The following is a 24860-nucleotide window of genomic DNA, read 5'->3' on the forward strand; positions in this document are numbered from 1 at the left end:
AATCACCCTGGTCGTAAAACGACCGACCACAGTCCCTAACTTGGCTTCATTAACCCTTTCTCGTGGTCTTCTAGTGGGCGGATCGATTCTCATTTTCTCCTCTCCTCTGTGTCTCTACTGACTCAGAGATCAGTGTTATGTTAACTATTAGTGGTACCTAGTCATTCTTTAGAGAATGAATCAAGTTAGTCATTTCCTGTGTCTCCCTTGGATTCCCGATACTCCTCCTCACGTGTCAGCCCCTCACGTGTCAGCCCCTCACGTGAGTGACTGTTTTTACTTATTCTTACAGCCGATGCTGATTTAGATACATGACAAGTTTGCAGATGTCTGCTTTCCGATGCTTCCTGCATTCTACTGTCCCCTGAGCTCCATCTCCTCCCGAAGTGCGGTCCTCCTGGCTGCCTGGGTGGGGTCAGCGCACGGGAAGCCATCGGTCCTGAGATGTGCTGGCTTCGCCCTCTCCCTGACTGACACCAGGGCAGGCACAGGGTCCCGGGGTGACGGTTCCCCCTGTGCTGTGAGGGCCTTTCCTCAGTCTTCCACCCGTTACTCTGGTGACTGCTGTTCAGATCTTTGCAACAGTCTTCCTTTTTGTCCTGGTTACTTTCAAGATTTTTCCTCTTGCCTTTCACATTCTCTACTTTCATTATGATAAGTCTTTGTGGGGATTTGTTTTTATTTAACCTTCTCAAGACTAATTGTGCTTTATAAACCTGAAAACTCATTTCTTCTTCAAATCTGGAAAATTCTCCACTAGACCAGTTGGATCGTGCGCCCCCCCCACCCCCTCACCTGCCCCCACCATCTCCCTCTGGCCTGTGTTGGATGCAGCGAGCCCTCTTAGCCCCTCCGTCACATCTCCGCTTTGCTTCATCTCACGTGATTTCTCTACGGATTCCTTTACCTGTTGTGTCGATTCTGCTGTTTAATTCGTCTACGGAGCTTTTAATGACAGTGACTGTCTTTCATTACAGGTTCTTTTTTCCCCCTCAAATCTGCCTATTTATTAAAAGACTCTAGTTGGTCATTTTTTGAGGAGGAGTAAAAAGGACAGAATACATTATTCTTTTATAATAGTCACAAAAGTACTTATGAGGAAACAACATACGAGTTTATTTTTGGATGTAATTAAAACAAATTGTTTATTCAGTAATTTTAAACATACTTATTTGTATTGATTGTCAGTCTTTTTCAGAGAATCCTATTAGTTTCAATTCTTGGGGAGCCAACCCTCTTATGTGTCAGCTCTGCTTATGTCCCTTCAACATGGGTTAGGAGCAGGCCAGCGCTCCTGTCACGAGTCTCAGGACCCTGGCTTCGTAGGTGTCCCTGAAGAAAGGTTCAGCCTTTGCTGCTTCCAGGCAGGCCCTGGAGATTACATGTTCCTCTCTTAGCTGGCGACTCCCCCTGCAACGGGGGGTTTCTGTTTCTCACGGAGGCCTTTCCTGACTTTCCGTCCAGACGTGGACAGACAGGACCAGCTCTTCTTGTCCTTGTCTGGTGAGTGGGCGGCTCGCCCCACAGGCCTGTGTCCTCCATGCAGACTCGGGGCCGCACGCGCGTGGAGCGCCAGGGTCACTGTGAGGTCTGCCTGTGAGTGCTACCGTGCCCCTCCTCTGATGTCGGTTTTTGGCATTTGGGGATTTCCTTTCCTTTCTTTCACATCTATGTCCTCAAAGCTTCAATGTGTTTGTAGTTGAAGTGGGGCCCACTTGTGCTGGCTTCGCTCACCATTTTATTGCATTTTATCAGCTTAGATGTCTTATTTGTTTGATTTGTATCTTACCCTGAAGAACAGGGAAGTGATTATTTCCAACATTTGTATAAAGTCTAAACTTTAGCTGCCTATGATAATGTTTAAAAACCACACTTCAGTTAAAACACACAAGTTCTACTTACCTTTCATAACAATCCTGTTTTTGACGTTTTCTGTATTTTGAAAAATGTGTTTGTTTTTTTATTATTGTCCTTTAGTTCAGAAAACCAACTAGAGGGTGAATTTACACACAAAAGTTCCTTTACACAACCAAAGCCACCTAGGACTGTGTGAACAAGCTGTTAGACTTAATTAAACATTCTGATAAAAATAAGTTATATTAAGTAATTATTTGGGGTGTCTATTTTGTTCTTTTTACTATGCTAGGAGCTAGAGGTAGGGAACATAGAAATTAATTAAAAAAACACTTATAGGAAGTTATTCTATATGCTATTTATGGATTACTAATTTTTAAACAACTTAATACAATAAAATATATTTAAAATTTAAACTTTCAATCTCTTCTTTCCACCTCCCCGCCCCCCTCCCCGGCTTTCCTTCCTGATTGAGAAGGTGCAACAGCCTCCTGTCATGTCCGGAGCCTGCACTGGGCAAAGGAGCTGCCATATTATGGAGGTGCAAGTACTCGTTGATCTAACTTGGCTGACAGGGTGCGAGGCAGAGTGGATCCTACTTCACTACAAAGATGTGCTCGGAAAATGGACTCACTGTAAACAAAAATACAGCCTGTGTGTCAAGTTTCACTGTAACTCTTTACTCAGGGAAGCAGCTACTGAAATAACATGACGGGAAGCAAAGGGCACCGTCTGAGTGAGGCAGAGCCGGGGTGAGAGCGGACCCCCTCCCGCCCCCCTGCGGGCCCCTCTGCGTGGAGCAACCTTCCCCAGAGTCCCCGGGAGATGTGTCACCAGAGCTGGTCCTTACTGGCATGTACGGATCTGCCAAGACCGAGAGGAAGTACTTGTGGCCGTTGTCCTTCACCAGGTCAGCTTGGCACGACTGGGGAGAGAGAGACACAGGAGGAACAGTGAGCGCAATTCCGGGAAGGGGCTTCTTTTCCTTCTTGGGATGTGTGAACAAACGAATGTGTAATGAATATTTTATGCCTTAATCATTTTCTCCTCTCAAGTCCAATTTTCATCTGAAAAAATAATTCCGACGGCTGTGTGGAGACACATTTTTCCTTGGTTGTGGGAAAAGGGCTGGCATCTCACACACTCTCAGAAGTACAGCAGCTCCAAGGCGTTCTCGAAAGCACCTTCTGGGTACCTGCCGAATGGGGGTGCCCTGGCTGCTGGATGGCTCCTTTGGAGACCGTCTGTGTCCTGCAGCTTCTGCACACGTCCTCCCTCCCGCGTCAGCCCGGGGCCCACGCGCCTCTCCTTGTGCCTTTCAAGCTGGGACGTGCCCTGGATCAATACCCAGAAAAATTGCTTTGTGATTTAGGGTAACGTGTCCACAGGGAGACATTGAATTCCATCAGCTCCCAGCATGCCCCACTCTAGGGGAAAAAGGCCATTCAAGAAGAGAGAACTGGAATTTTAAGATCTGAGTTTCTGAGAATAAAAGGAGAAAGTTATGCACTGCAATACATCTCTACCTCTGCAGGGCACCGCTGGCTCAGGGGCACGCCCTGTGTGAAGCCCTCTCAGGGGCAGGGCGATTTTGCAGGTGGAACCTGCTGTTTACTGTAGCCCGGAGCCCTGACCCCCTCTCTCCCACGCTGGCCCACTTCTCAGGACGCTCTGATAATGAGGTGTTTCTTCCTCACATCAATAAACTAATAAGGTGACTGGACTCGGCTGTTTAAGTGGTAATTGAGCGAGATGGAGGGGGTGGTCAGGAAGCAGGGGCACCAGGGGCTCAGGTTAGCAGGATAATAATCCCCAAGAGCCAGGGAAGCCAATAAAGCATGCGGCTTTCAAGTCGCTCCCATGAGGGATGCCTCACTTTGAATGAAGGTTTTGACAAATGGACTAAAAGGCATCAGCTTGATGCCCTCTGCAGAGACTCGTCCAGAAGGGGCTGGGAGGGAGCACTCATTTGGTGCCTGTAGTGCAGTGCCTGCATCCAGGGACAAGGCTTAGGCGCCTGCAACTGAGAATGAAGCCAATGTCCTTTCATTTGAAACCAGAGATTCCACAAGTCAAATCCAGGCCCACACATTTACAGCTAAGCTCATAGCACGTCTCATCATAGAGTAAACGAAGTGTCACTAAGTCATATCCTGCTAATTTGGAAGCTGAAGCACATGTGGGAGTATGTGAAGCTATAACTTTAATATGTCTTCAGTACCGGAAACGGCAATTATCTTGTCCATGTTGAAAGACCTCTGTCTAGACGAGGCTGCCATGCAGGTGGGAACCACAATAATGCTCTCTGGTCCTGTCCATCCTCACTCTCAGGTCTCAGCAGGTGTCCTTTATGAACTGGTTTAGAAGAATCACCCCAACAGCCATCCCAGCCCTGTCCGCGGCCGGGGAGCCAGGGACCTGCAGGGCTCTGACTTCTGAGGATGCTGGGACACAGGCCACCAGGCACCTGCTTGCCCTCTTGAGTTGGCCAAGTGCCTCCTTATAAGGAAGAGAAAACAGTCTTTGAAACTACAAAGGCCCAGAAATGCAGGCCACAGATGCAGTGCACGCACAGGCCAGTGGAAAGCTCCCAGAGAGACGCAGGGCTCTGGCAGCCCAGACTCCTCCACACAGCCGCTTTCCAAGGGTCCCCTCTTGTGTCTGCTTTCCCCCAGATCAAGCTACAGATTTGACATATTAAGGCCGGGGTAGAAAGAGGGTGGAGGCGAGGAAGAGCACGACTATGAAATGGTTTTTCCTAAGCAAGCCCCTCCCCCACTGCACACCCAACAGCTCTGATGCTTCTGTCTCAGGGATTTCATGGAATTATATTTTTAACATGGGGAAAAGGGAGGGAGGCAAGGAAGAGAAGAAAAGCAGAAGGGGAAGCAAGCACATAGTTCCTTGTGGCAGCAGCTGAAGATGCAGTTTGCAAGCAGATCCCTCTTAGGAGGGGGCAGAGACCAGGACAAGTCCGACCAGAGACCCTGGCTTCTGCAAGGGTAAGTTCACCGGGGGAGGGCAGGTGCTCCCCCTCGGAATATTCTGGCAAAGGATGCTGTGGGGGAGATCCCACCTTCATTCTCCTTAATGCAGACTATAAAGTCTGTTTCCTGGGGAGCAGGAAGACACAAACTGAGCACAGACCAACAGACCACCAGGCATGACGCATCAAATGAGGCGCGATCGGCAGGACAGTCCTGAGCAGTGTCGCCAGTGGACGCAGCCACTCATGTTCTGATGTGAATATGGAGAAAATCACACAGAGGGAGGGTCCTGTTTCCTGTTCTCGGGTCGCAGAGTTCACTCCTCGGGATGAGGAAAGGATGCCGGAGAGGTAAGCCGGGATCACACAAGAGACAGCGACACCGGAGTGCACCTTGACCCACTGCTACCAGAACATTAGAATCGTCTGGAGACAGATGTAGGACTACGTTGGACTGTTTATACATCCAGAGTTTTAACAACGGCATGTGGCCATAAAACTAGTAGCGCCTGAGAAAATAATCCCAGAGCAGGGATTCTGCTCACTGCTCACAAGAGCTCACTGTCCTTCACAAACCCCAAAGCACAGTCACAGGCAGTTAAAGACGCACGTCCCTCTGCACACTTCAAAGCCTTGGCACAACGGCCTTCCCACTTGCCAAGTGCAGCAAGATAGTTAAATACGTACAGGTTTTCATTTTCCAACAAATGGTTTATTACTTTAAATATTCTCGTCAGACGCTCTTGTGTTGAAGGTAAACTTCAGAATGAAGAGACACCGTGGATGCTGAAATAACTGGTATCAGTGGGAAAATCACTGGGATACATGAATGCTTTTATGCCTTCCATCTACTTTTCTGTATGTGTTCTAAAATTTGTAAATGCAGGGACTTCCCTGGTGACCCAGAGATTAGGACTTGGTGCTTTCACTGCCGTGGGCCCGGGTTCAATCCCTGGTCGGGGAACTAAGATACCACAAGCTGCTTGGTGCAGCCAAAACAGAACAAAAATTGTAAATGTATTTCAAGGCTCAAAATCAAAATGCTACAAAAAGGTATAGATTGAGAAGCTTTTGTCCATCCCCTGTCCCTGTAAGGGGTGGCAGAGTCAGTATGATGATATCTTAATGTAGAAAATGTGACATCTGGGTACAAAATGAAAATAAATATTAAATTAGATGGGGGTTTTTAAAAAAATCTCTTCCACCGCTATATGTAATCTCTTTACTAGCTTCTTATTTATTCTCCACACATCCAAACTGTGGTTGCCCTTCTATAAAACTTCTGAGACCTGGTAGTGTGGGCTACGGTCTCTGGCTGAGTAGCCCCTGCCCACCTCTCCCAACCCAAATGGAATCAGCACTGCAGAGCTAGTGAGTCAGCACAGCTTGACAATTAATCACGCGGCCCTTCAGCCTCTGGATTGCCCTCGGTGACGGACTGATGCACCGGGAAGTCCCCTGCAGCCTGAGTCACTGTACCCATTCATCCTGCAAACGTGTGCTCTGTCACCTCCCTGGCAGCACCCAGTCCAATCTGCCTGTGTGGGGCCGAGTGGCCTGCATGGGGAGGGCAGCTGAAAGCCTCCTGCATCCTCCTTCAGCTTTTCACTTCACTCTTGGCAACTACAGGCATTTGAACAACTGCCTCCCTCCATCCCTCCTGCCAGACAGACAGACACATACATACCCAGCTGCAACCTGGCCTGTCATCATCATCAATGTGCACATCTAGCAGGGCCTGGCCTCCTCCCAGGTGGGTGGTCCTGGAGGCTAAACCAGTGTCGGGACAGGCAGACCTGTCTGGACGTGGCAGGGGTGAGGTCTCTGCTTTGCTGGCCCACAGTTCTCCAGGGACCCCGGGAAGGTGGATCTGAACTTCTCTCCAGAGTAAAACCCACTCCCAGCGCTTCTGAAAAGCAGCCACCTCATTTAACCAGAATGACGGCTAAGAAGAGGCCATTCTGCACAACAGTTCTATTTTACCAAAAAATAAAAACAGCACCCGGAATCACTCACACAGCACAGCCTTGCTGACTACAGCTTCTGGGTAAACGTGTGTCTCTGCAAACTGTGTTCTCCAACGCTGTGATTTTGTTTTGTGTTCTATAACCTATAGTTTAGAAATTAAATGGACCATCAATGCAATTAAATTATTTACATTAAAATGAGGAGGTGGGAAGTGCCCACAGCAAGCCAGACTTTGGGTGGGAGTTTCACAGGAAGCCAGGCCTGGCTGCCACTCAACACCGTGTGACTGACAAGACAGTTCGTGGTGACAGCAAATCAGTCCCTTTGTCCATTTGTAGGTAGTTGCAAGATGGGACAGCAGGACAGTTGGCTCAATAGGGGGCAAACTGAAAGAAGGAATATTAGAAAGTCCCAGAAATGCAAAACAAAACAATTCCAATACTAAGCCTTATAAAATCAGACTCAATGAATAATAAAAAAAATAAATGAAAAGAATGAGATTCATGGGACTTCTCTGGTGGCGCAGTGGTTAAGAATCTGCGTGCCAATGCTAGGGGTGCGGGTTCCAGCCCTGGTCTGGGAAGATCCCACATGCCGTGGAGCAACTAAACCCGTGTGCCACAACTATTGAGCCTGCGCCCTAGAGCCTGCGAGCCACAACTACTGAGTTCATGTGCCACAACTACTGAAGCCCGTGCGCCTAGAGCCCATGCTCCACAACGAGAGAAGTCACCACAATGAGAAGCCTGAACACCACAAGGAAGAGTAGCTCCTGCTCGCTGAAAAGAGAGAAAGCCCACACGCAGCAACGAAGACCCAATGCAGCCAAAAATAAATAAAAACAAATAAATAAATAAATTTATTTAAAAAAATGAGATTCAGTTTTTGAACAGATAATGAAGGTGAATAAAGGAACAGTGGTCAACAACAGACATAAAGCAGGTCATGCAAAAAAAAAAAAAAAATCTCAGCGCATCACAGTGGTGGCACCCCAAAGAGAACAGGATGGAAAGGGGAGAAAGAGGAACTTCCCAGCAGTGTCACCTGACAGACACACCTCAGCCAGGTGACCAAGGGACACCTCAACCAGGTGACCAAGAGCCCAGCCACAGTGAGGAGTCATGTTGAGAGCATGGACCCTGATGGGATGTGATGAGAAGGGCACTTTCCCTCTGTGGTCTCCCTCCCCCAAACCCACAAGCCCAGACTAACAACAAGAAAAACATCAGACAAACCAGCAGAGGGACAGTCTGCACATCCCTGCCCTGGCCTCCTCTAAACTGTCAGGGTCATTCAAATCAGGAAAGTCTGAGAGACCATCCGGTCATGAGCAGGCGGAGGAGATGTGATGACTGCCATGTGGGGTCCAAGAGAGGTCCTGGAGCAGCAGGAGGGCATGAGGTTAAAACTGAGGAAAGCTGAATAGTGTAGACTTTAGTTAATGACAATGTATCAACGTCGACTCCTTAGTTGTAAAAAATGTACCATGTTTTGCTGCTGTTGTTGTTGTTGGTGGTGGTGTTTTTGTTTTTGCGGTACGCTGGCCTCTCACTGTTGTGGCCTCTCCTGTTGCGGAGCACAGGCTCCAGACGCACAGGCTCGGCTGTCATGGCTCACGGGCCCAACCGCTCTGCGGCATGTGGGATCTTCCCGGACTGGGGCACGAACCCGTGTCCCCTGCATCGGCAGGCGGACTCTCAACCACTGCGCCACCAGGGAAGCCCTGTTGTTGTTCTTTTAATGGAACAGCTTCTTTTATTTCTTTTTCACACTGAATCCCAAGTCCTCAGGCTTATCTAAAAATACAGAATTTCAGTGAAAAGTAGACTTTTGGTCCTCCTTTTAAACTGTTAGTCATTAGAAAGGAAGTTACAGTGGAATAATCAAAGGTGAATAATCAAAAAATGGGAATTTCATCGATGAATGGACCGCATATGCCCTGGTGTGGTATGGTATATAGAAGGGTTCTGAGTTTTGAATGAAGATGGGAATTCTTACCCAGATTTGATCACCAGTCAGCAGAGTGAACTTGGGAGAGTTGCTCATCCTTCTCTGATCCATGCTTTCCATCTTCTCCTGGAAATTCCAAGGCTTCTTTACAAATAAGGGACATTTTTGTTGTCCCAGAGAATCCATGGTAGGGGATTGTAGATGATCTCTTCCTTCCTTCCTGCTAGTGTTGGAGGGTCCCCTGGGAGGCAGGGGGCAGCTATGGCTCACTATGGAGACAGGGATACTGGCAGTGGCGGCTCTGGCAACTGCTCATTGGCATGGACCCTATAGGAGGCCGCCACTTTCTTACCAAGCTGTACCATGTTCATGTAAGGTACTGACAACAGGGGAAACTGGGTGTGGGACATACGGGAACTCTATTTACTATCGTCTTTCGTTTTCTGTAAATATAAAATTATGACTAAAAAAATATCTTATTAAAATGAAAACTGTTAAGAACAAGGCATTCAGGACACAAACTCCCAGCACAGGAGGTATGTTTGCCCCGGGTTGTCATAGGACCAGCCCCGTGGGCTGCCCTGCCTTCCGTGGTTGGACCATTAAGAAAGCAGGTTCCAGGGGCTTCCCTGGTGGTGCAGTGGTAAAGAATCCGCTTGCCAATGCAGGGTACTCGGGTCCAGCCCTGGTCTGGGAAGATCCCATGTGCCGCGGAGCAACTAAGCCCGTGCGCTGCAACTATTGAGCCTGTGCTCTAGAGCCCGTGAGCCACAACTACTGAAGCTCACGCGCCTAGAGCCCGTGCTCCGCAACAAGACAAGCCACCGCGATGAGAAGCCTGCGCACCGCAATGAAGAGTAAACCCCACTCGCCGCAACTAGAGAAAGCCCGCGTGCAGCAACAAAGACCCAACACAGCCCAAAATAAATAAATAAACTAATTAATTTAAAAAAAAAGAAAGCAGGTTCTGGATGGCAGATCATCTGGCCCACCTGATCACACTCCAATTTGGGTGACGTGAATCATATTTGGATGGGAGAGGAAGTGAACCCTGATCACTTTTTCAACTGTGGGCTGGGAGCGGGGTCGGGGGGGGAAAGGGGGGATACAGGTGCAGGAAGAGAGGCTGTGAACGTCAGAGTCAGTGAGCTGGGATAAAATCACTATGCAGAGAAAACAGCAGAAGTTTTGAGACTAAGGAGAACTAGCACAGATGTGGGGAGGAGCGGGGGGAGCTACAGAAATGAAACTCCACTAACCTCTGATCTGCTTTTCACTCACACAACGTGTTCCTTCTAGGGACTGGGATAGCTGGCACACACAGTGAAGCTCTTTGTGTCCCCAAATCTGGATGTACTTCCTTTATACCGACACACAATGTTTTTCCAAATTCAGTGACACTGTGCCCTTGGAATCCCCCGGTGGCACTATAAATAAAACTTTATTAGCTGTAACTAGGGAAGGTCTGCCTGAATTACATTTCAGCTGTGTCTATAAAAAACCTCTATTAACTGGAACCTAGCTTATAGAAATCTTTAACTGTCTCCCCTCTCTTTTTTTTTTTTTTTTTTTTTTTTTTGCGGTACGTGGGCCTCTCACTGTTGTGGCCTCTCCTGTTGCAGAGCACGGGCTCCGGACGCGCAGGCTCAGCGGCCATGGCTCACGGGCCCAGCTGCTCTGTGGCATGTGGGATCTTCCCGGACCGGGGCACGAACCCGTGTCCCCTGCATTGGCAGGCGGACTCTCAACCACCTGTGCCACCAGGGAAGCCCTCCCCTCTCTTTTTTTAATAAACGTATTTATTTATTTTATTTTTGTCTGTGTTGGGTCTTCGTTGCTGCTCGCGGGCTTTCTCTGGTTGCGGCGAGTGGGGGCTACTCTTCATTGCGGTGCGTGGGCTTCTCACTGTGGTGGCTTCTCTCGTTGTGGAGCACGGGCTCTAGGGCGCGGGCTTCAGTAGTTGCGGCACGCAGGCTCAGTAGTTGTGGCTCGTGGGCTCTAGAGCGCAGGCTCAGTAGTTGTGGCGCAAGGGCTTAGTTGCTGCGCGGCACGTGGGATCTTCCTGGACCAGGGCTCGAACCCGTGTCCCCTGCATTGGCAGGCAGATTCTTAACAACTGAGCCACCAGGGAAGTCCCTCCCCTCTCTTAATCTTGTTAATTAGCAGAGAAACAGATGACAACAAACAACTTAAGGTATTTATTAAAAGACAACCACCGCCATCCTCCCAGAGTAGGGTAGATTTTGCCACATTCTCTGGACTCTCTCATCTACGTGTAACGTTGCTTTTGATAGCTGATTCCATCACACGACCTGAAGGACAGTTAATAAAAAATATTCTGCTGCATTTGCTTCTCCCTTTCCTTTCCCCTGTATTTTTCTGCACTTTTTGAAAGTTGCAGATAGCATGACATTTTGCCTGGAAATTTTCTTAAGAAAAAGGACATTATCTTACATAACCACAAAACCATGATCACACTCAAGAAATTTAACATTGATACAATATTATTATCTGATATTCAGTCCTTATTCAACTTTCTCCCAATTGTTCAAATAATGTCCTTTATAGCCTTTGGGTTTTGATCCAGGATCCAGTCAGAATCTGCCCTTAGTTGTCATGCAACATTAGTCTTAATCTGGAACAATTTTCCCCACATTTTTTGGTCTTTCTTGAATTGAAAATCTAGATAGGACAATTACAGTTTTTTGTGGACTATTCTACAAGTTGAATTTTTTAACAGCTCTATTCAGGTATAAGTGATATACAAAAACCTGCACATACTTAAACTATATAATTTGACAATATTGGATGTATGTTTACACCTGTGAAGCCATGCCTACAATCAAGGTAATTAAGCTATCTCCTGAAAAGTTTCCTCATGCCCTTTGGAATCCTTCCTCCTATTCCACTAATCCGCTTTCTGTGGCTATAGTTTGCATTTTCTAGAATTTTGTTTAAATGGAATAATACAACATGTATCCTTTTACACAGCATAATTATTTGGGGATTAGTTTACCCTTTTTATTGCTGAGTAGTATTCCATTGTATGGGTAAATCACCATTTGCTTATTCATCCACCTGTTGATGGACATTCAGGCTATGTTCAGTTTTGGGCTGTTACAAATAAAGCTGCTATAAACATTCACGTAGAAGTTTTTGTCTGGACATATGCTTTCATTTCTCTTGGGTGACTATCTATGAGTAAGATGACTGGATTCGATGGTTGAGTATGTATGTTAATCTTTATAAAAAAAACTGTGAAGAAACCTCCCAGGGTGGTTGTGCCATTTGCATTCTGAACACAATTTATGAGAGTTTCAGTTCCTCCAAATCCCAGCCCACACTTGATACTATCAGTCTTTTTCATTTCAGACATTCTGATAGGTATGTGGTGGTATCTGACTGCGGTTTTAACTTTGTATTTCTCTGGTGATGAATGATGTTCAGCACCTTTTCATGTGCTTATCTGCCATCATACTTCTTTAATGAAATGTATGTTCAAAGCTTTTGCCCATTTTTTTGGTTTGCGTGTTTCTTTTCATATAGAATTTTGAGAGTGCTTTACATATTCTCACTTAAAATTTTTAATCAAATTAATGATTCACAAATATTTTCCCATTTTGAGTTAATTTTTGTCATGGTACGTGGTGTAGATTGCAGTTCACTTTTTGCAGATGGATGTCCAATGGCCCCAGCACCACATGTTGAAAAGACTATCTCTATCTCCTCTGAGTTGAACTGTCTTTGTAACTTCAAAAATTAGCTGTCCGTATATGTGTGAGTCTATTTCTTGACTTTCTATTCTGTTCCATTGATATTTTGCACATTTTGATGCCACTTCTACAGTCTTAATTGCTGTAGATTTATGATAAGTCTTGAAATCAGGTAGTAGTTGTCCTTTAATTTTTTTTTTTAAGTTGTTTTGGCTATTCTAGGTCCTTTGCTTTTCCATATGGATTTTAAGATCAGGACCCATGATAACTGAATATCTCTCCATTGATTAGATTTTCTCTAATTTCTCTTACCAATAGTTTGTAGTTTTCAGTGTATGTCTCGCATATCTTTGCCAGAATTTATCCGTAAGTATGTCATATTTTTGATACCATTGTAAATGTTCTTAACAGTTTGTATAAATTGGTTAATAGTGTATACAAATAAGACTCATTTGGGGGTATTGATCTTATAATTTGCAATGTTACTAAGGTCACTTATTAGTTCTAGTATTTGTTTGTTTGTTTGTTTGCAGATTCAGTCAGATTTTCTACACAGAGAATTGTGCTGTTTGAAAATAAAGACAGTTATACATCTTTCTCTCCAAACTGGATGTTCTTTTTCTTGCCTCATTGAACTACCTAGAACTTCTAGCAAAACTTGGAAGAGAAGTGATGAGGGCAGATGCCCTGGTTTTGTTCCTGATCTTAGTGTTCAGACTTTTACCACTAAGTGTGATGTTGGCTATAGCATTTTTTGTAGATGCTATTCTTCATGCTGATGAAGTTCCCTTATTGGTTTTCTGAGAGGTGTTTTTTTAAAATCAGGAATAGATTTTAGTTTTTGTCAAATGCTTTCTTTCTGTCTATTGAGATAATAATATGGGTTTTCTTCTGCTAATATGATAAATTACATTGGTATTTCAATCTTTAAAAACTTTACATTCCTGAAATAAGTCCTTCAAGGTCATGATGTACTATCCTTTTTATATATTGTTGAATTTGATTTGCTAAATTTTGGTTTACAATTTTTGCATCTATCTTCACCAAGGACACTGGTCTGTAGTTTTCTTGTCTGGTTTTTGGTATCAGGGCAAAGCAAGTATCATAGGATGATATGGGAAGATGCTTGTTTGCCATCTGTATATTTCTTCATTAACAATTGGGCAGAATTCACCAGTGAAGCCATTTGGACCTGGAGCGTTCTTTGCAGGAAAGTTTTTAACCACAAATACAATTTTTAAAATAGATACAGTGCTATTCAGATTATCTATCTTCTTAAGTGAGCAGCTTGTGTCATTCAAAGAATTAATTTCATCAAAGTTACCAAAAGCTTGGGCATCAAGTTGTCTACAAATTCCCTCACTATCCCTTCAGTGTCGCCACTTCTCTCATTCCTGATTTGGGGTTTTGTGTCTTCTGTTTCCTTATCAGTCTGAGCAGTTATTGATCTGCTCAAAGAACCAGCCTTTGGTTGAGTGGATTTTCTCTACTGCTTTTCTGTTCTCTTTTGCATTGATCTCCACTGTGATCTTTATTATTTCCTTTCTCCTACCTACTTTGGGTTTAATCTGCTTTTCTTTTACTAACATCTTCAGGTTGAAGCTGAGGTCAGTGATTTGAAACCCTTCTTCTTCTTCTTCTTTAGTAGGGGAATTAACATTTATTTATTTATTTATTTGGTTGCACTGGGTCTTAGTTGCGGCACGCAGGCTCCTTAGTTGTGGCACATGGGCTCCTTAGTTGCAGCATGCTTGCGGGAACTAGTTCCCTGACCAGGGATCGAACCCAGGCCCCCTGCATTGGGAGTGTGGAGTCTTAACCACTATGCCACCAGGGAAGTCCCTGGAACCTTTCTTTATTACCTTTACAGGACTATAAATAATTATAATCTTCCATATTTATCATTTAAAAAAATTATGTTCACGAGAAGTTTTTCCCTTGAAAGATTCTGGAATAATTTTTATGACACAGAATTGTGTATTGTTCCCTGTGTCTGCCTAAAAGAGTTATGTGAAAAATATCAGAAGAAAGATTAGATCTCTCTAAAGTCATATCTGCACAGGACCAAGAAAGGTAGATATTTGATCTTTATGTAATTAATATGATTACTGAAGATAACCCATATTTTTCCTGGCTATGTATCACTTTGTACCTTGTGTTTTTGCCTAAATGTTGCCTTTCTTCTTTTCTATTGTATGCATTTAGTTCTAGAAGTTTCCCTCTTAGCACTGCTCAGCTGTGTCCTACAGGTTTTGATATGTTGTACATTCATTTCTATTCAGTTTAAGGTACTTTTTACTTCCCTTGAGACCTCCTTTTTGAAAAAAATTATTTAAAAAAGTTTTATTTCATTATTTTACATATTAATATAAATGTTTATATGATTATAAATATTTATAATTATATACAAATTATACTAAAGTATATAAATATCAATTACATTATAAAATATACACAAATATTCTCCCAGATTTACTGAGGGATAATTAACAAAAATGTATATATTTAAGGTGTAAAATGTCATGGTTAAAGTATGTATTGTGAAATGATTATCACAATCAAGTTAATACATCCATCACCTCACATAGTTACCTTCTTTTTTCTTGGAGTGAAAAGAGCACTTAAAATCTACTCTCTTACCAACTTTCAAGTATACAACATAGTATTGTTAACTAGTCACCATGCTGTACATTAGATCCCCAGAACTTATTTATCTTATAACTGGAAGTTTGTCCTCTTTGACCAATATCTTCTCACTTCCCCCACTCCCCAGCCCCTGACAAAAACCATTCTACTCTCTTGTTTCTATGAGTTGACTTTTTTAAGATTCCACAAATGAATGAGATCATACAACATTTGTCTTTCTCTTGTCTGGCTTATTTCACTTAGCACAATGTCCTCCAGGTTCAACCATGTTGTCATGAATGGCAGGATCTCCCCCTCCTTTTTATGGCTAAATAATATTCCACTGTGTGTGTGTTCGTGTGTGACATTTTCTTTATTCATTCATCTGATGATGGACACTTAGGTTGTTTCCACATCTTGGCTATTGTGAATAATGCTACAATAAACTTGGGTGTGCAGGTATCACTTTGAGATACTACCGACTTCATTTCCTTTGGATATACACCCATTAGCGAGATTGCTGGATTGTATGGTAGTTCCATTTTTAAATTTTTGAGAACTTCCATGCTGTTTTCCATAGTGGTGGCACCAATTTACATTCATACCAAAAGCACACAAGGGTTCCACACCCTTATTTTCTCCACACCCTTGCCAGAACTTGTTATCTCTTGTCTTTCACAACAGTCATTCTGACAGGCATGAGGTGATACCTCATTGTGGGTTTGATTTGCATTTCCCTGATGATTAGTGATGTTGAGCACTTTTTCATGTGCCCTTTGGCCAGCTGTATGTCTTCTTTGGAATAATGTCTATTCAGGTCCTTTGACCATTTTTTAATCAGGTTTTTTCTTTTTGAGTTGCAAGAGTTCCTTATAGTAGTATATTTTGGATATTAACCCCATATCAGATAGATGTTTGTAAATATTTTCTTCCATTCTGAAGGTTGTTTTTTCATTTTGTTGACTGTTTTCTTTGTTATGCAGAAGATTTTAGTTTGATGCAGTCCCACTTATTTTATACATACTTATAATTATAAATAAATATGATTTTACATATTTATGCTGCTTATACATTTATTTATGTAACATTTATACTTTAAACAATATATTTATATTATTTATTAAACTTTTATAATTAAAATATTTTAATCATTTATTTAAAAGTATGCAGTTTAGTTTCCAAGTGTTGTTGATTTTCCTATTACCTCTTTTTAAAAAAAATTTTTTTTTGCCCTATTACCTCTTTTGATTTTGCATTTGATTCCACTGTGGTTGTAGAATACGCTGTGTAAGATTCCAGTTCTTTTAAACGTGTCGTGGTTTGTTCTATGATGCAGGATGAGGTCCATCTTGGTGTATGTCCCTGGCACTTGGAAAGAACATGTGGTTTACAGTTGTGTGGAGTTTCGTCCAGCAGGTGGATGGTGTTGTTCAAGTGTCTGAGAGAACCTTCCTGGTTCCCCATCTACTCGTTCTGTCATTTACTGAGAAGAGAGTGCTGGATTCTCCAGGTGTAATTATGGATTACCTATTTCCCCCTGCAGTTCCACCAGTTTTCATTTTATGTGTTTTGAAATACTGTTATTAGGTGAATAAACATTTAGACTGTTCTATTCTCACGATGGGTGGACTCCTTTAGTGTCAGGAAACACCTCTGTGTCTCTGGTAATATTCTCTGCCCTGAAACCTACTTTGATATATTAACGGGGGCATTGCTGCCTTCTTTTGCTTAGTGGTAACATGATATGCTTTTACTTTTAATCTATTTGTGTCTTTACACTGAAAGTGCATTTCTTTCAGGCTCATAAAATTTGTTCTTTTTTTTTTCTTTTAAATCCAATCTGACACTCTCTGCTTTTTAATTGGGTATTTAGACTATCTACATTGTGATTATTGATATGGTTACGCTTAAATCTATTATCTTATGTTTGTGGTATTTATCTCATCTATTCTTTGTTCCCTTTCCCTCCTTTTCTTCTTTCTTTTGTGTTGCTTGTATATACTTATGATTTCATGTTATCTCCTTTGTTAGCTAATTGGCTATAGTTAAAAAAAAATTTTTAGTGATAACTTTAAGGTTTATGGACTACATTTTATCACAGTTCACCTTCAGGTGATATTATATCACTTCAATGAAGTGAAGAGAACCTAACAATAGTGTTTCCTCAATTTCTCTCTTCCCAACCTTTTTGTTACTGTTAGCATACATTTTGCTTTTACATATGCTATAGATTCCACAGTACACTGTTATTACTTTTTGTTTAAACAGTAATTATCTTTTAAAGAGATTTAAATAACAAGGAAAATAAACCCCATACATTTGTCAGTGGAGCATTCTTTCCTGGTGCTTTTCACCATATGGTGTACATGCATGTTTCCTCTGGGTATTATTTTCCTTTGCCCAAAGGGTTTTCTCTAACATTGCTTATACTGTGGATCTACGAGTGATGAATTCTTTCAGTTTTATATGTCTTAAAAAGTCTTTATTTTGCCTCCATGTTTTAGAGATATTTTCACTGGGTACAGAATTCTACGTTGATGGTTTTTCTTCCAGGACTTTAAAGATGCAGCCCCACTGTCTTCCTCCAGTCACTGTTTCTGACAAGTGATCTGCTGTCATCCTTATCTTTTTGCTTCTTTGTTCCTTTTCTTATTGTCTCCTTCTGAGTTTTTTAACTTGTTGTTTTTTAAGCAATTTGATTATCAGGTAGTTTTCTTCATGTTTCTTGTGTTTGGGGTTTGTTGAACTTCCTGGATCTGTGGGTTTATAGTTTTCATCAAATCTGAAAATATCTTAGCCATTATTTCTTCAAATATTTTTTCTGCCATCCCCCGTTAGGGGCCCCCAGTACACATATATTCGGTCCCTTGCAGTTGTTCCACAACTCAAAGATGTTCCTTTAGTTTTATGAAAGTTCCTTTTCTCACTGTGCTTCATTTTGGAGTTTTTATTACTATGTCTTTAAGTTCACTAATTTTTCTTCTGCAACATTTAATCGGTTGTTAATGCCGATTAGTATACTTTTCATGTCACGTATCATAGTTTTCATTTCTAGAAGTTTGAGTTGGGTCCTTTTAATATCTTCCATGTCTCAGTGGAGCTTTTTTATATGGAACAGACATCTAATGACCGTTTTAATATCCTTGTCTGCTAATTCTAACATCTGTGAGAGTTCAGAATAAGTTTCGGTGGACTCATTTTCTTTTTCTCCTCATTATGGATCATATTTTCCTCCTTCTTCACATGTCTGGTAATTTTTGCTTGGTAGCAGTAAGTGTAGAGTAACATGGTGTATGGGTGATTTAAGAAGAGATCCTCTGGGACCAGATCTCTTGGAGATTATCAGGGCACTGAGGCAACAGGAAAGGGCTTTCCTAATGTGCTGTTATTAGATTTCCTTGTCCCGAGGCATGCCTTCTCTGTACATCAGTAACCCCACAGTGCACAATGCCCCTTCAGTCAAATGGCACATGATCCTTCTGAGCCTGTAGCTCTTTCTGGAGTTCCCCTCCTTGCTTCCTCCCAGACTGAGCCTACCTTCTCTAAGGCTGAGGTAATTCCTGTGCCTCAATTAGTCTGAAAACATGGGCCCCCCACCCGCAGACAAAAAGAAAATCCAGGCCCTCCCCACCACCCCCATGACCAAGGAGCACTTAGGCTCCGGGCTGGAGTGCCCCGTGTGCAAGGACGACTACGGGTTGGGCGAGCACGTGCGGCAGCTGCCCTGAAACCTCTTGTACGACAGCTGCATCGTGCCCTGGCTGGACAGCTGCCCCATCTGCCAAAAAAGACTCACAGGACAGAACACGGCCACCGACCAACCCCCTACCCCCGAGCCTGGCGGTGGTGAGCTTCTCCTCCTCCTCGTCCTCCTCCTTCAGCTCGCCCGGTAATGAGAACCCAGCCAGCAGCTCCTGAGCATCCTGGCCGGCCCCCAGGGCGAGCACTGGGCCGCGGGCCGGGACTGCAGACTCTGCGGCCCCCCGCACCCCTCACGCCCATGGACTGCGGTGCCACTGGGCCCTCTGCGGTGGAGGCTTGGAGGACCCGCCCCTCCCGGCTGTGGAGGGAGCCCGGCCTCCCCAGGGCCGGGCGTCTGACTCCCTTCCCGTTTGTATCCGACCTCACCATCTACGTGTTCGACGGCGGAAAGGTTTTTATAATTTTAAATTATTACTGCTTTGAAATAAATGGACGTTTGAACTCAAAAAAAAAAAAATTCAGGTAATTCTCTGAATCCTTTAGGAGCCCCTCACATAATGACACATAGTGTGTGCTCAACATATGCTTGTGGGATAAAGAGGGGGCCCAAGACTCATCCCTTAGCTGGGAATACAGCCTGAGTGGGGCCCACACCTTCTTAACTCTTGGGGAAGTGCCCTGAGGGTGGGAAGCTCCCCAGCCCAGGGACAGCTGAGTGCGTTGGAGTGCTGGGACGCCTCGCCTCGTCTGTGCCTCTGTGCAGGTTCCTTCATCCCAAGGTGGGCGTCCCTGTCACAAACAACATGCCTTCTGACCCTCATGGTGGCCACATCAAGGACTCACTCCGGGAGCTCTGAGCTTTGCGGGAGGCACATACCATATGAGTATGCGGAGGCCAGATGCCAGGAGGGGAGGGGAGGAACAACTCCTCAGAAACACACGGAACTTTAATCTCTTGGAAACTCAGGCCAGGGTGATCATGAAAAGGAAGGATGAAGTAAATGATGCTGTCTCAATCGGAAATACTAAAAAATGTCTCTCAGTGGAATGATTGCCCTTAAATAAACAGGTGCCACAAGCTGGTTAAGGAGCTAATTCAGAGGATGGTCCCAGCGCCTGCATTTACAAGAACACTGCAGTCTAGGATATTTCCAGCTGGGCCCAGGAACAGCTCCTCAAGTGTTATTAAATGTGTAATTCCTCCAGCACCGAGCAGACAGTGAACGCAGGCCCTGAGATGGCCTTAGAGCAGGTGTAATGGAGGAGCACTGCAGCATCTGTGCTGTCGACGAGTTCTCCCATATTGGGCTCCAGAGATAAACGGACCCCTGGAGACAAATGTGACCAAGAGGCAGCTTCAAACCAGATTACGATGATTAACTGCAAATTCCACGAGAATTCAGCAGCAAGGTGCAGTCCTGAAGGGTCATCTACTTTCATGTAAAGAAAAAAAATTAAAGCAGAAATAGCCACTCCGAAGACTAAATATAAAGACATTCTCTATTTCCAGGTACTAAAAGCTACTAAAAATCTTGATGAGTACAAGAATCACAGTTGGCTGAAGGTGTTCTGTAGCACTGGTAGCCCCGGGGAGCAGGCCTGGGTGGCCGATTGCCACCCCTCATCTCTTAGGGGAAATCTTTTCTGTCCCTCCCCTTCACTGGGCTTCGCGTCATGGTAGTCTGTCCATTTTATGCATCCAGAACCTTTGCACATGGTCCTTAATGGCCAGGTACCAAGAGCAGTGCCAGTGAATTTCTAAACATGTGATACAGATGACAAAGGTATTGAAGTAGGAGAGAAGCAAGGAAGGTTCTGAAATAACTTCCCCAGAAAAGCCCTCTTGTTTATGTAGCTTGGCTTTTCAATTAAATTTGACAAAGGGCAAAGTAGAAATGACCAAAAGGTACAGTTTCCTGAGCCACAAGACCAGGCTTTCAGATCAGCAACAAAAGGCTTTAGTGTAGCAGAGACGGGCTGGGTAGAAATGAGGTTTCACCGCTACTCCCTTCACTCTAAAATTTCCAAAACTGCTTTATACACTGTAGTTCTGATCTCTGTAACCATACTGCAGGAAGCGTTATTACCACAACTTTACGGAAAGGTAGATGATGGCTGTGGGAAGTAAAAATAGCTGGCTTAAGAAATTGAGGGCAACAGGACCTAAATTCAGTTTTTTAAACTCTCAAATCCAGGGTTTTGGCTGGTCTTTTAAAGTCACTGTTTATCCAAAGTGAGTTCAATGGGTAGAAGGATAAATCTTTTGTTGAAATATAGAATATTTTGGCCATCATTCCAGAGCAGACAAGCAATAGGACATTGACTGGACACAGCAGGGCACTGGGTCCAAAATGGGCCAAGGTTGAACTGAGGTCAAGGTCAGACTTGGATGCACTGAGGAGGATGGAGGTTGTTCCCAGCATCAAGACGAGCATTGAAATCAGGAACATGCAAGGGTGTATTGATCGCAGCCTCCCAGTCAGTACTGCTAGACCAGGAAAATGAGCGAACCGCAGGGCTGGGAGAGAGTCCACATGACTGTCTGTATAGACATGCCCTGGGAGCCGACAGGCCACCTCTCAGAACCAGGAGACCAACAAGGCCGCTCCACAAGATGACTCCAGACACCAACCCCAACCCAACCCAACCCAACGTAATGAAAGACAGCCTTCTCCCTAGAGGCACACAGGCTATGACACCTTCTTTGGGGATGCCCCCGTGACACTCACAGTCTCATGCAACCGTTACCCGTTTTTAGCCCCCTCACAGCAAAGCTCCAGCCGCCATGGCGTGGAGAAGTGGTCTCAGCAGCCACGCAGAGCCCAGATAAGAGAGGAGGACCCGGATCCGCGGGGAGTCAGGTCAGAGACTCATTGAGTGGGCAGGCATGGCTCTTAGGGGCCTGGAGCAAAGAGGGTCACGTGAGTTGGTTCGGGCAGCAGCGTGCAGGACTGATGCACGAAGGCGGTAGGGACAGGACCAGGTGGCCGGATCTGCCTGACGCATTTGTCACCTCCAGGCCCACCGGTGCTAGGGAGTGGAAGCCCTGTGGGTGTGTGAGCTGAAAAGAGCCCCAGGTAGCGGGCGGCCTGCAGGGCTATCTCAATGGCGCAGGAGTCCTGGACAGGAAGGAGGAGCTGACACTGAGTTGAGGTCCCCCATGCTCTCCTTTTACCCCTTGCAGAGCAGAGAATGGTCTCCCCCTTTGCATGGTGATGCCCTTGCTTCCTGCCCTCCTTCTCTGTGGCTCTGCTGATCCCCCTTTCCTGTGGGTGGAAAGGGCTCCACTCAGCTCACAGCAAATTGTTACAGGCTTGCTATGGGCTCCTGGGCAACTCCTTAAATGAGCATTTTCTTATCTGCAAATCATCTACAAAACCACACTTATAGCATGGAGTTGATGCAAGAACTAAGAGAATCTTCACACGAGAGCCCCTGCCATGGGGTGTCACCCAGATACACACATGTGTGCACACGCACATGTACACAGCGAGCGGGTCAAAGTCCAATTAGATGTATGGTTGTTTCTCTGCTGATTCTTTTCTCCCAACTAGAGACCATTTAAGTCACCATTCCTTCAAAACAAGCAAGCAAACCCAACCACTGATGCCAACTCATCTCCCCACTTACAAACCCCTCAAGCAAGCTGAGGGCCGCACCCCGTCCTTCCTCCCCAGAGCCCCCATTTCTGCCTCCCTCCCCACGCACTTCTGAAGCCTGACTGCCGAGCGCGGCAGCCTCTTTGAGGGTCTCTGGCCCGCCCCCAGTGCTCTCCCTTGTTCCGGAGCCTCCTTCTTCATGTCCTCTTATCAGACTTCCCAGCCCTCCCCTCTCTGACAACCTCCTTCCACCCTCCCTTCTCTGTCCCCTGAAGAGCAGACCCCGAAGCTCAGCCCTCAGCCCGCTGGACCTTCGTGTCACATTTCCCCTCGAGGACTTGCCTGCCATCGTCATCGGGTAGACGAGGGCCCTAGTCTCCATCCCCCAGGCCACAAGGCCCCATCACCAGTGGTCCCCTGAGCGCTCCCCTCACCACGCCTCTCCGATCGGCACCCCTTTGTCACTGACACAGCCGGCCCACGCCCCACACAGGTTCAAACTCGAGAACCGTTTGTTCTCCACACCTGCCTGGCCCTCCTGTTAGCTGTGCGTCCCCTACCCTGGCCCTTCCTGTCCAGCAGCCCCCACCTTCCGGCCACCCTCACCCCTCACCCCTCCCTCTCGGCATGAATTCCTACAGCCGAGGCCTCGGTGGCCCCTTGTCACCAGGGTTAACATTATAATCTCCTTTACACTGAGGCACACAAATGCAGCCCTGCCCACAAGATTTCTCCACTTTTTGAAGAGTCACCCTCATGCCAGGCATGTGTGCGGATTCGGCCTCATAGCAGAGGGTTCTGCCCCCAGTGGACAGTGTCGAGGGCAGGGACGGCTGAGCTCTGCGACACCTATGGCCTTCAACACAGTTCTGAGTACAGGGCCTTGCCTAGGACTTCGAGCAGTGGCTATGTGACTGCAGACCCACAGGCAAGAGGACAGGGGTGGGGAGGTGCTTACTGGGAGCAGAGCTGGAGACGTGGGCTGGGCTGGCCTGTCATGGCTGAGAAGTGACCACTAGTGCCGCGGCCTGAGCCTTACAGGTGACAGCCTGGGCCTCCACGGACTGTTCCCAGGGTCAGGGTTGGGAGGGAAAGCACTGGCTGGAGACAGGAGACTGATGGGGCGAGGTAGGGCCGAGTGTCAAGAAGGAAGTGGGCAGGGTCATTCGCTGGCTGGAGGGGTGGTTGTGGGTGAGGAGGGGGCAGCGCACAAGAGACAACAGGTGAGCCGAGGGCCAGCGTGACAGACCAGGACTGGGCCCAGGGGAAGCACAGCCTTTCCTGGGAGGGAGGGAGGCCATGGAGGGCGTGAGGCCAGGAGGAGGGAGAATGGACAGTGGGGCCGGGCCCCCCGCCCTACTCTCAGCAGCTCTCCTGTGGTGGGGCGTGGGGGACGACAGACATTACTCACACTGTCCACGGCGAGGATCTTGGCCCAGATGAAGACAAGGAGAGGCCGCAGCTCCCTGGCTGAGCTCTGGAGCAGCTTCAGCACGTAGGGGAAAATACCCACAGACAAGGCCTACGAGAGAGAGCACGTCAGCCCCGTGCCGGAGGGAGCAGAGCGCATGGCGTCCTCAGCACTAACGGAGCTGCATGGGGAAGGGTCGTGCCTCCCTCACCTCCAGTCCTTCTCCTGGAAGCGACCCAGGCCTGCCTGCTTGGGCTGCATGAGCTCACGCAGCTCACAAGGTAAGAGACACGCCAGGCCTCCACCTGAGTCTACCTGAGGTGAGCTACATGCGGCCTCCCTGCTGGCGCCTGGGAGTGTAAGAGGGCTAGCAAGGACTGCTCGCACATTCCTCCTAATTTTTAGGTTTCCCCTCTCCTCCTTCATGTTGAACTATCAATTATGACTCTTGGTTGACAATATACAATGAAAAAACTTAAATATACATCAATGGAGATAAAATAATATGCTGAACTCCCATGTGCCCATCACTTGGCTTCAACGCCATCAACCGAAAGGGCACGGCATCCTGGCTGGCCCTACCCACCGTCCTTTCCTGAATGTTCTGAAGCATGTCTTAGGTATCACATTGTGTCATCTGTAAACACTTAAGTGTTTATCTCTAAAAAAATAAGGTCTCTTTTATGAAAAGATGACCACATACCACTACCACACCTAAAAAAATGAACAATTACAATTATTGTTTTTTTTTGGCTGCGCTGCACCACATGTGGTATCTTAGTCCCCTAACCAGGGATCGAACCTGTGCCCCCTGCATTGGAAGCAAAGAGTCTTAACCGCTGGACTGCCAGGGAAGTCTCAACAATTATTCTTTAATAACATAAAATATTCAGTTCATGTAAAATTTCTAATTGTTTCATGAATATTAATTTTTCAAATTCTAACTTTCAAACTTTCATTTGCAAATACAGCCCTATAAGGTCCAGACCCTGCACCTGGTGGTGGGTCTCCTGAATCCCCTTTTATCTCTAGGTCCCTCCTGATCTCTTTCC

General features: G+C 45.6%; 1 protein-coding gene across 2 annotated transcripts in view; it reads right to left on the bottom strand.

The window, feature by feature from the left end:
* Positions 1 to 24860, bottom strand: part of RPTOR (regulatory associated protein of MTOR complex 1) — a 353659-nt gene that overhangs the window by 51499 nt on the left and 277300 nt on the right. Inside the window, exons 13-14 of one of the 2 annotated variants that reach the window (XM_007462338.1) lie at positions 23809 to 23919; positions 2705 to 2779 (exon numbers count right to left, since the gene is read on the bottom strand). In XM_007462338.1, coding sequence (XP_007462400.1) covers positions 2705 to 2779; positions 23809 to 23919 — 186 coding nt within the window. The remainder of the gene's footprint in view (positions 1 to 2704; positions 2780 to 23808; positions 23920 to 24860) is intronic. The other variant, XM_007462339.1, reaches the window with a different exon arrangement.

The sequence above is a fragment of the Lipotes vexillifer genome, unplaced genomic scaffold (assembly GCF_000442215.2).
Source record: "Lipotes vexillifer unplaced genomic scaffold, Lipotes_vexillifer_v1.1 scaffold1691, whole genome shotgun sequence".
Classification (NCBI taxonomy): domain Eukaryota; kingdom Metazoa; phylum Chordata; class Mammalia; order Artiodactyla; family Lipotidae; genus Lipotes; species Lipotes vexillifer.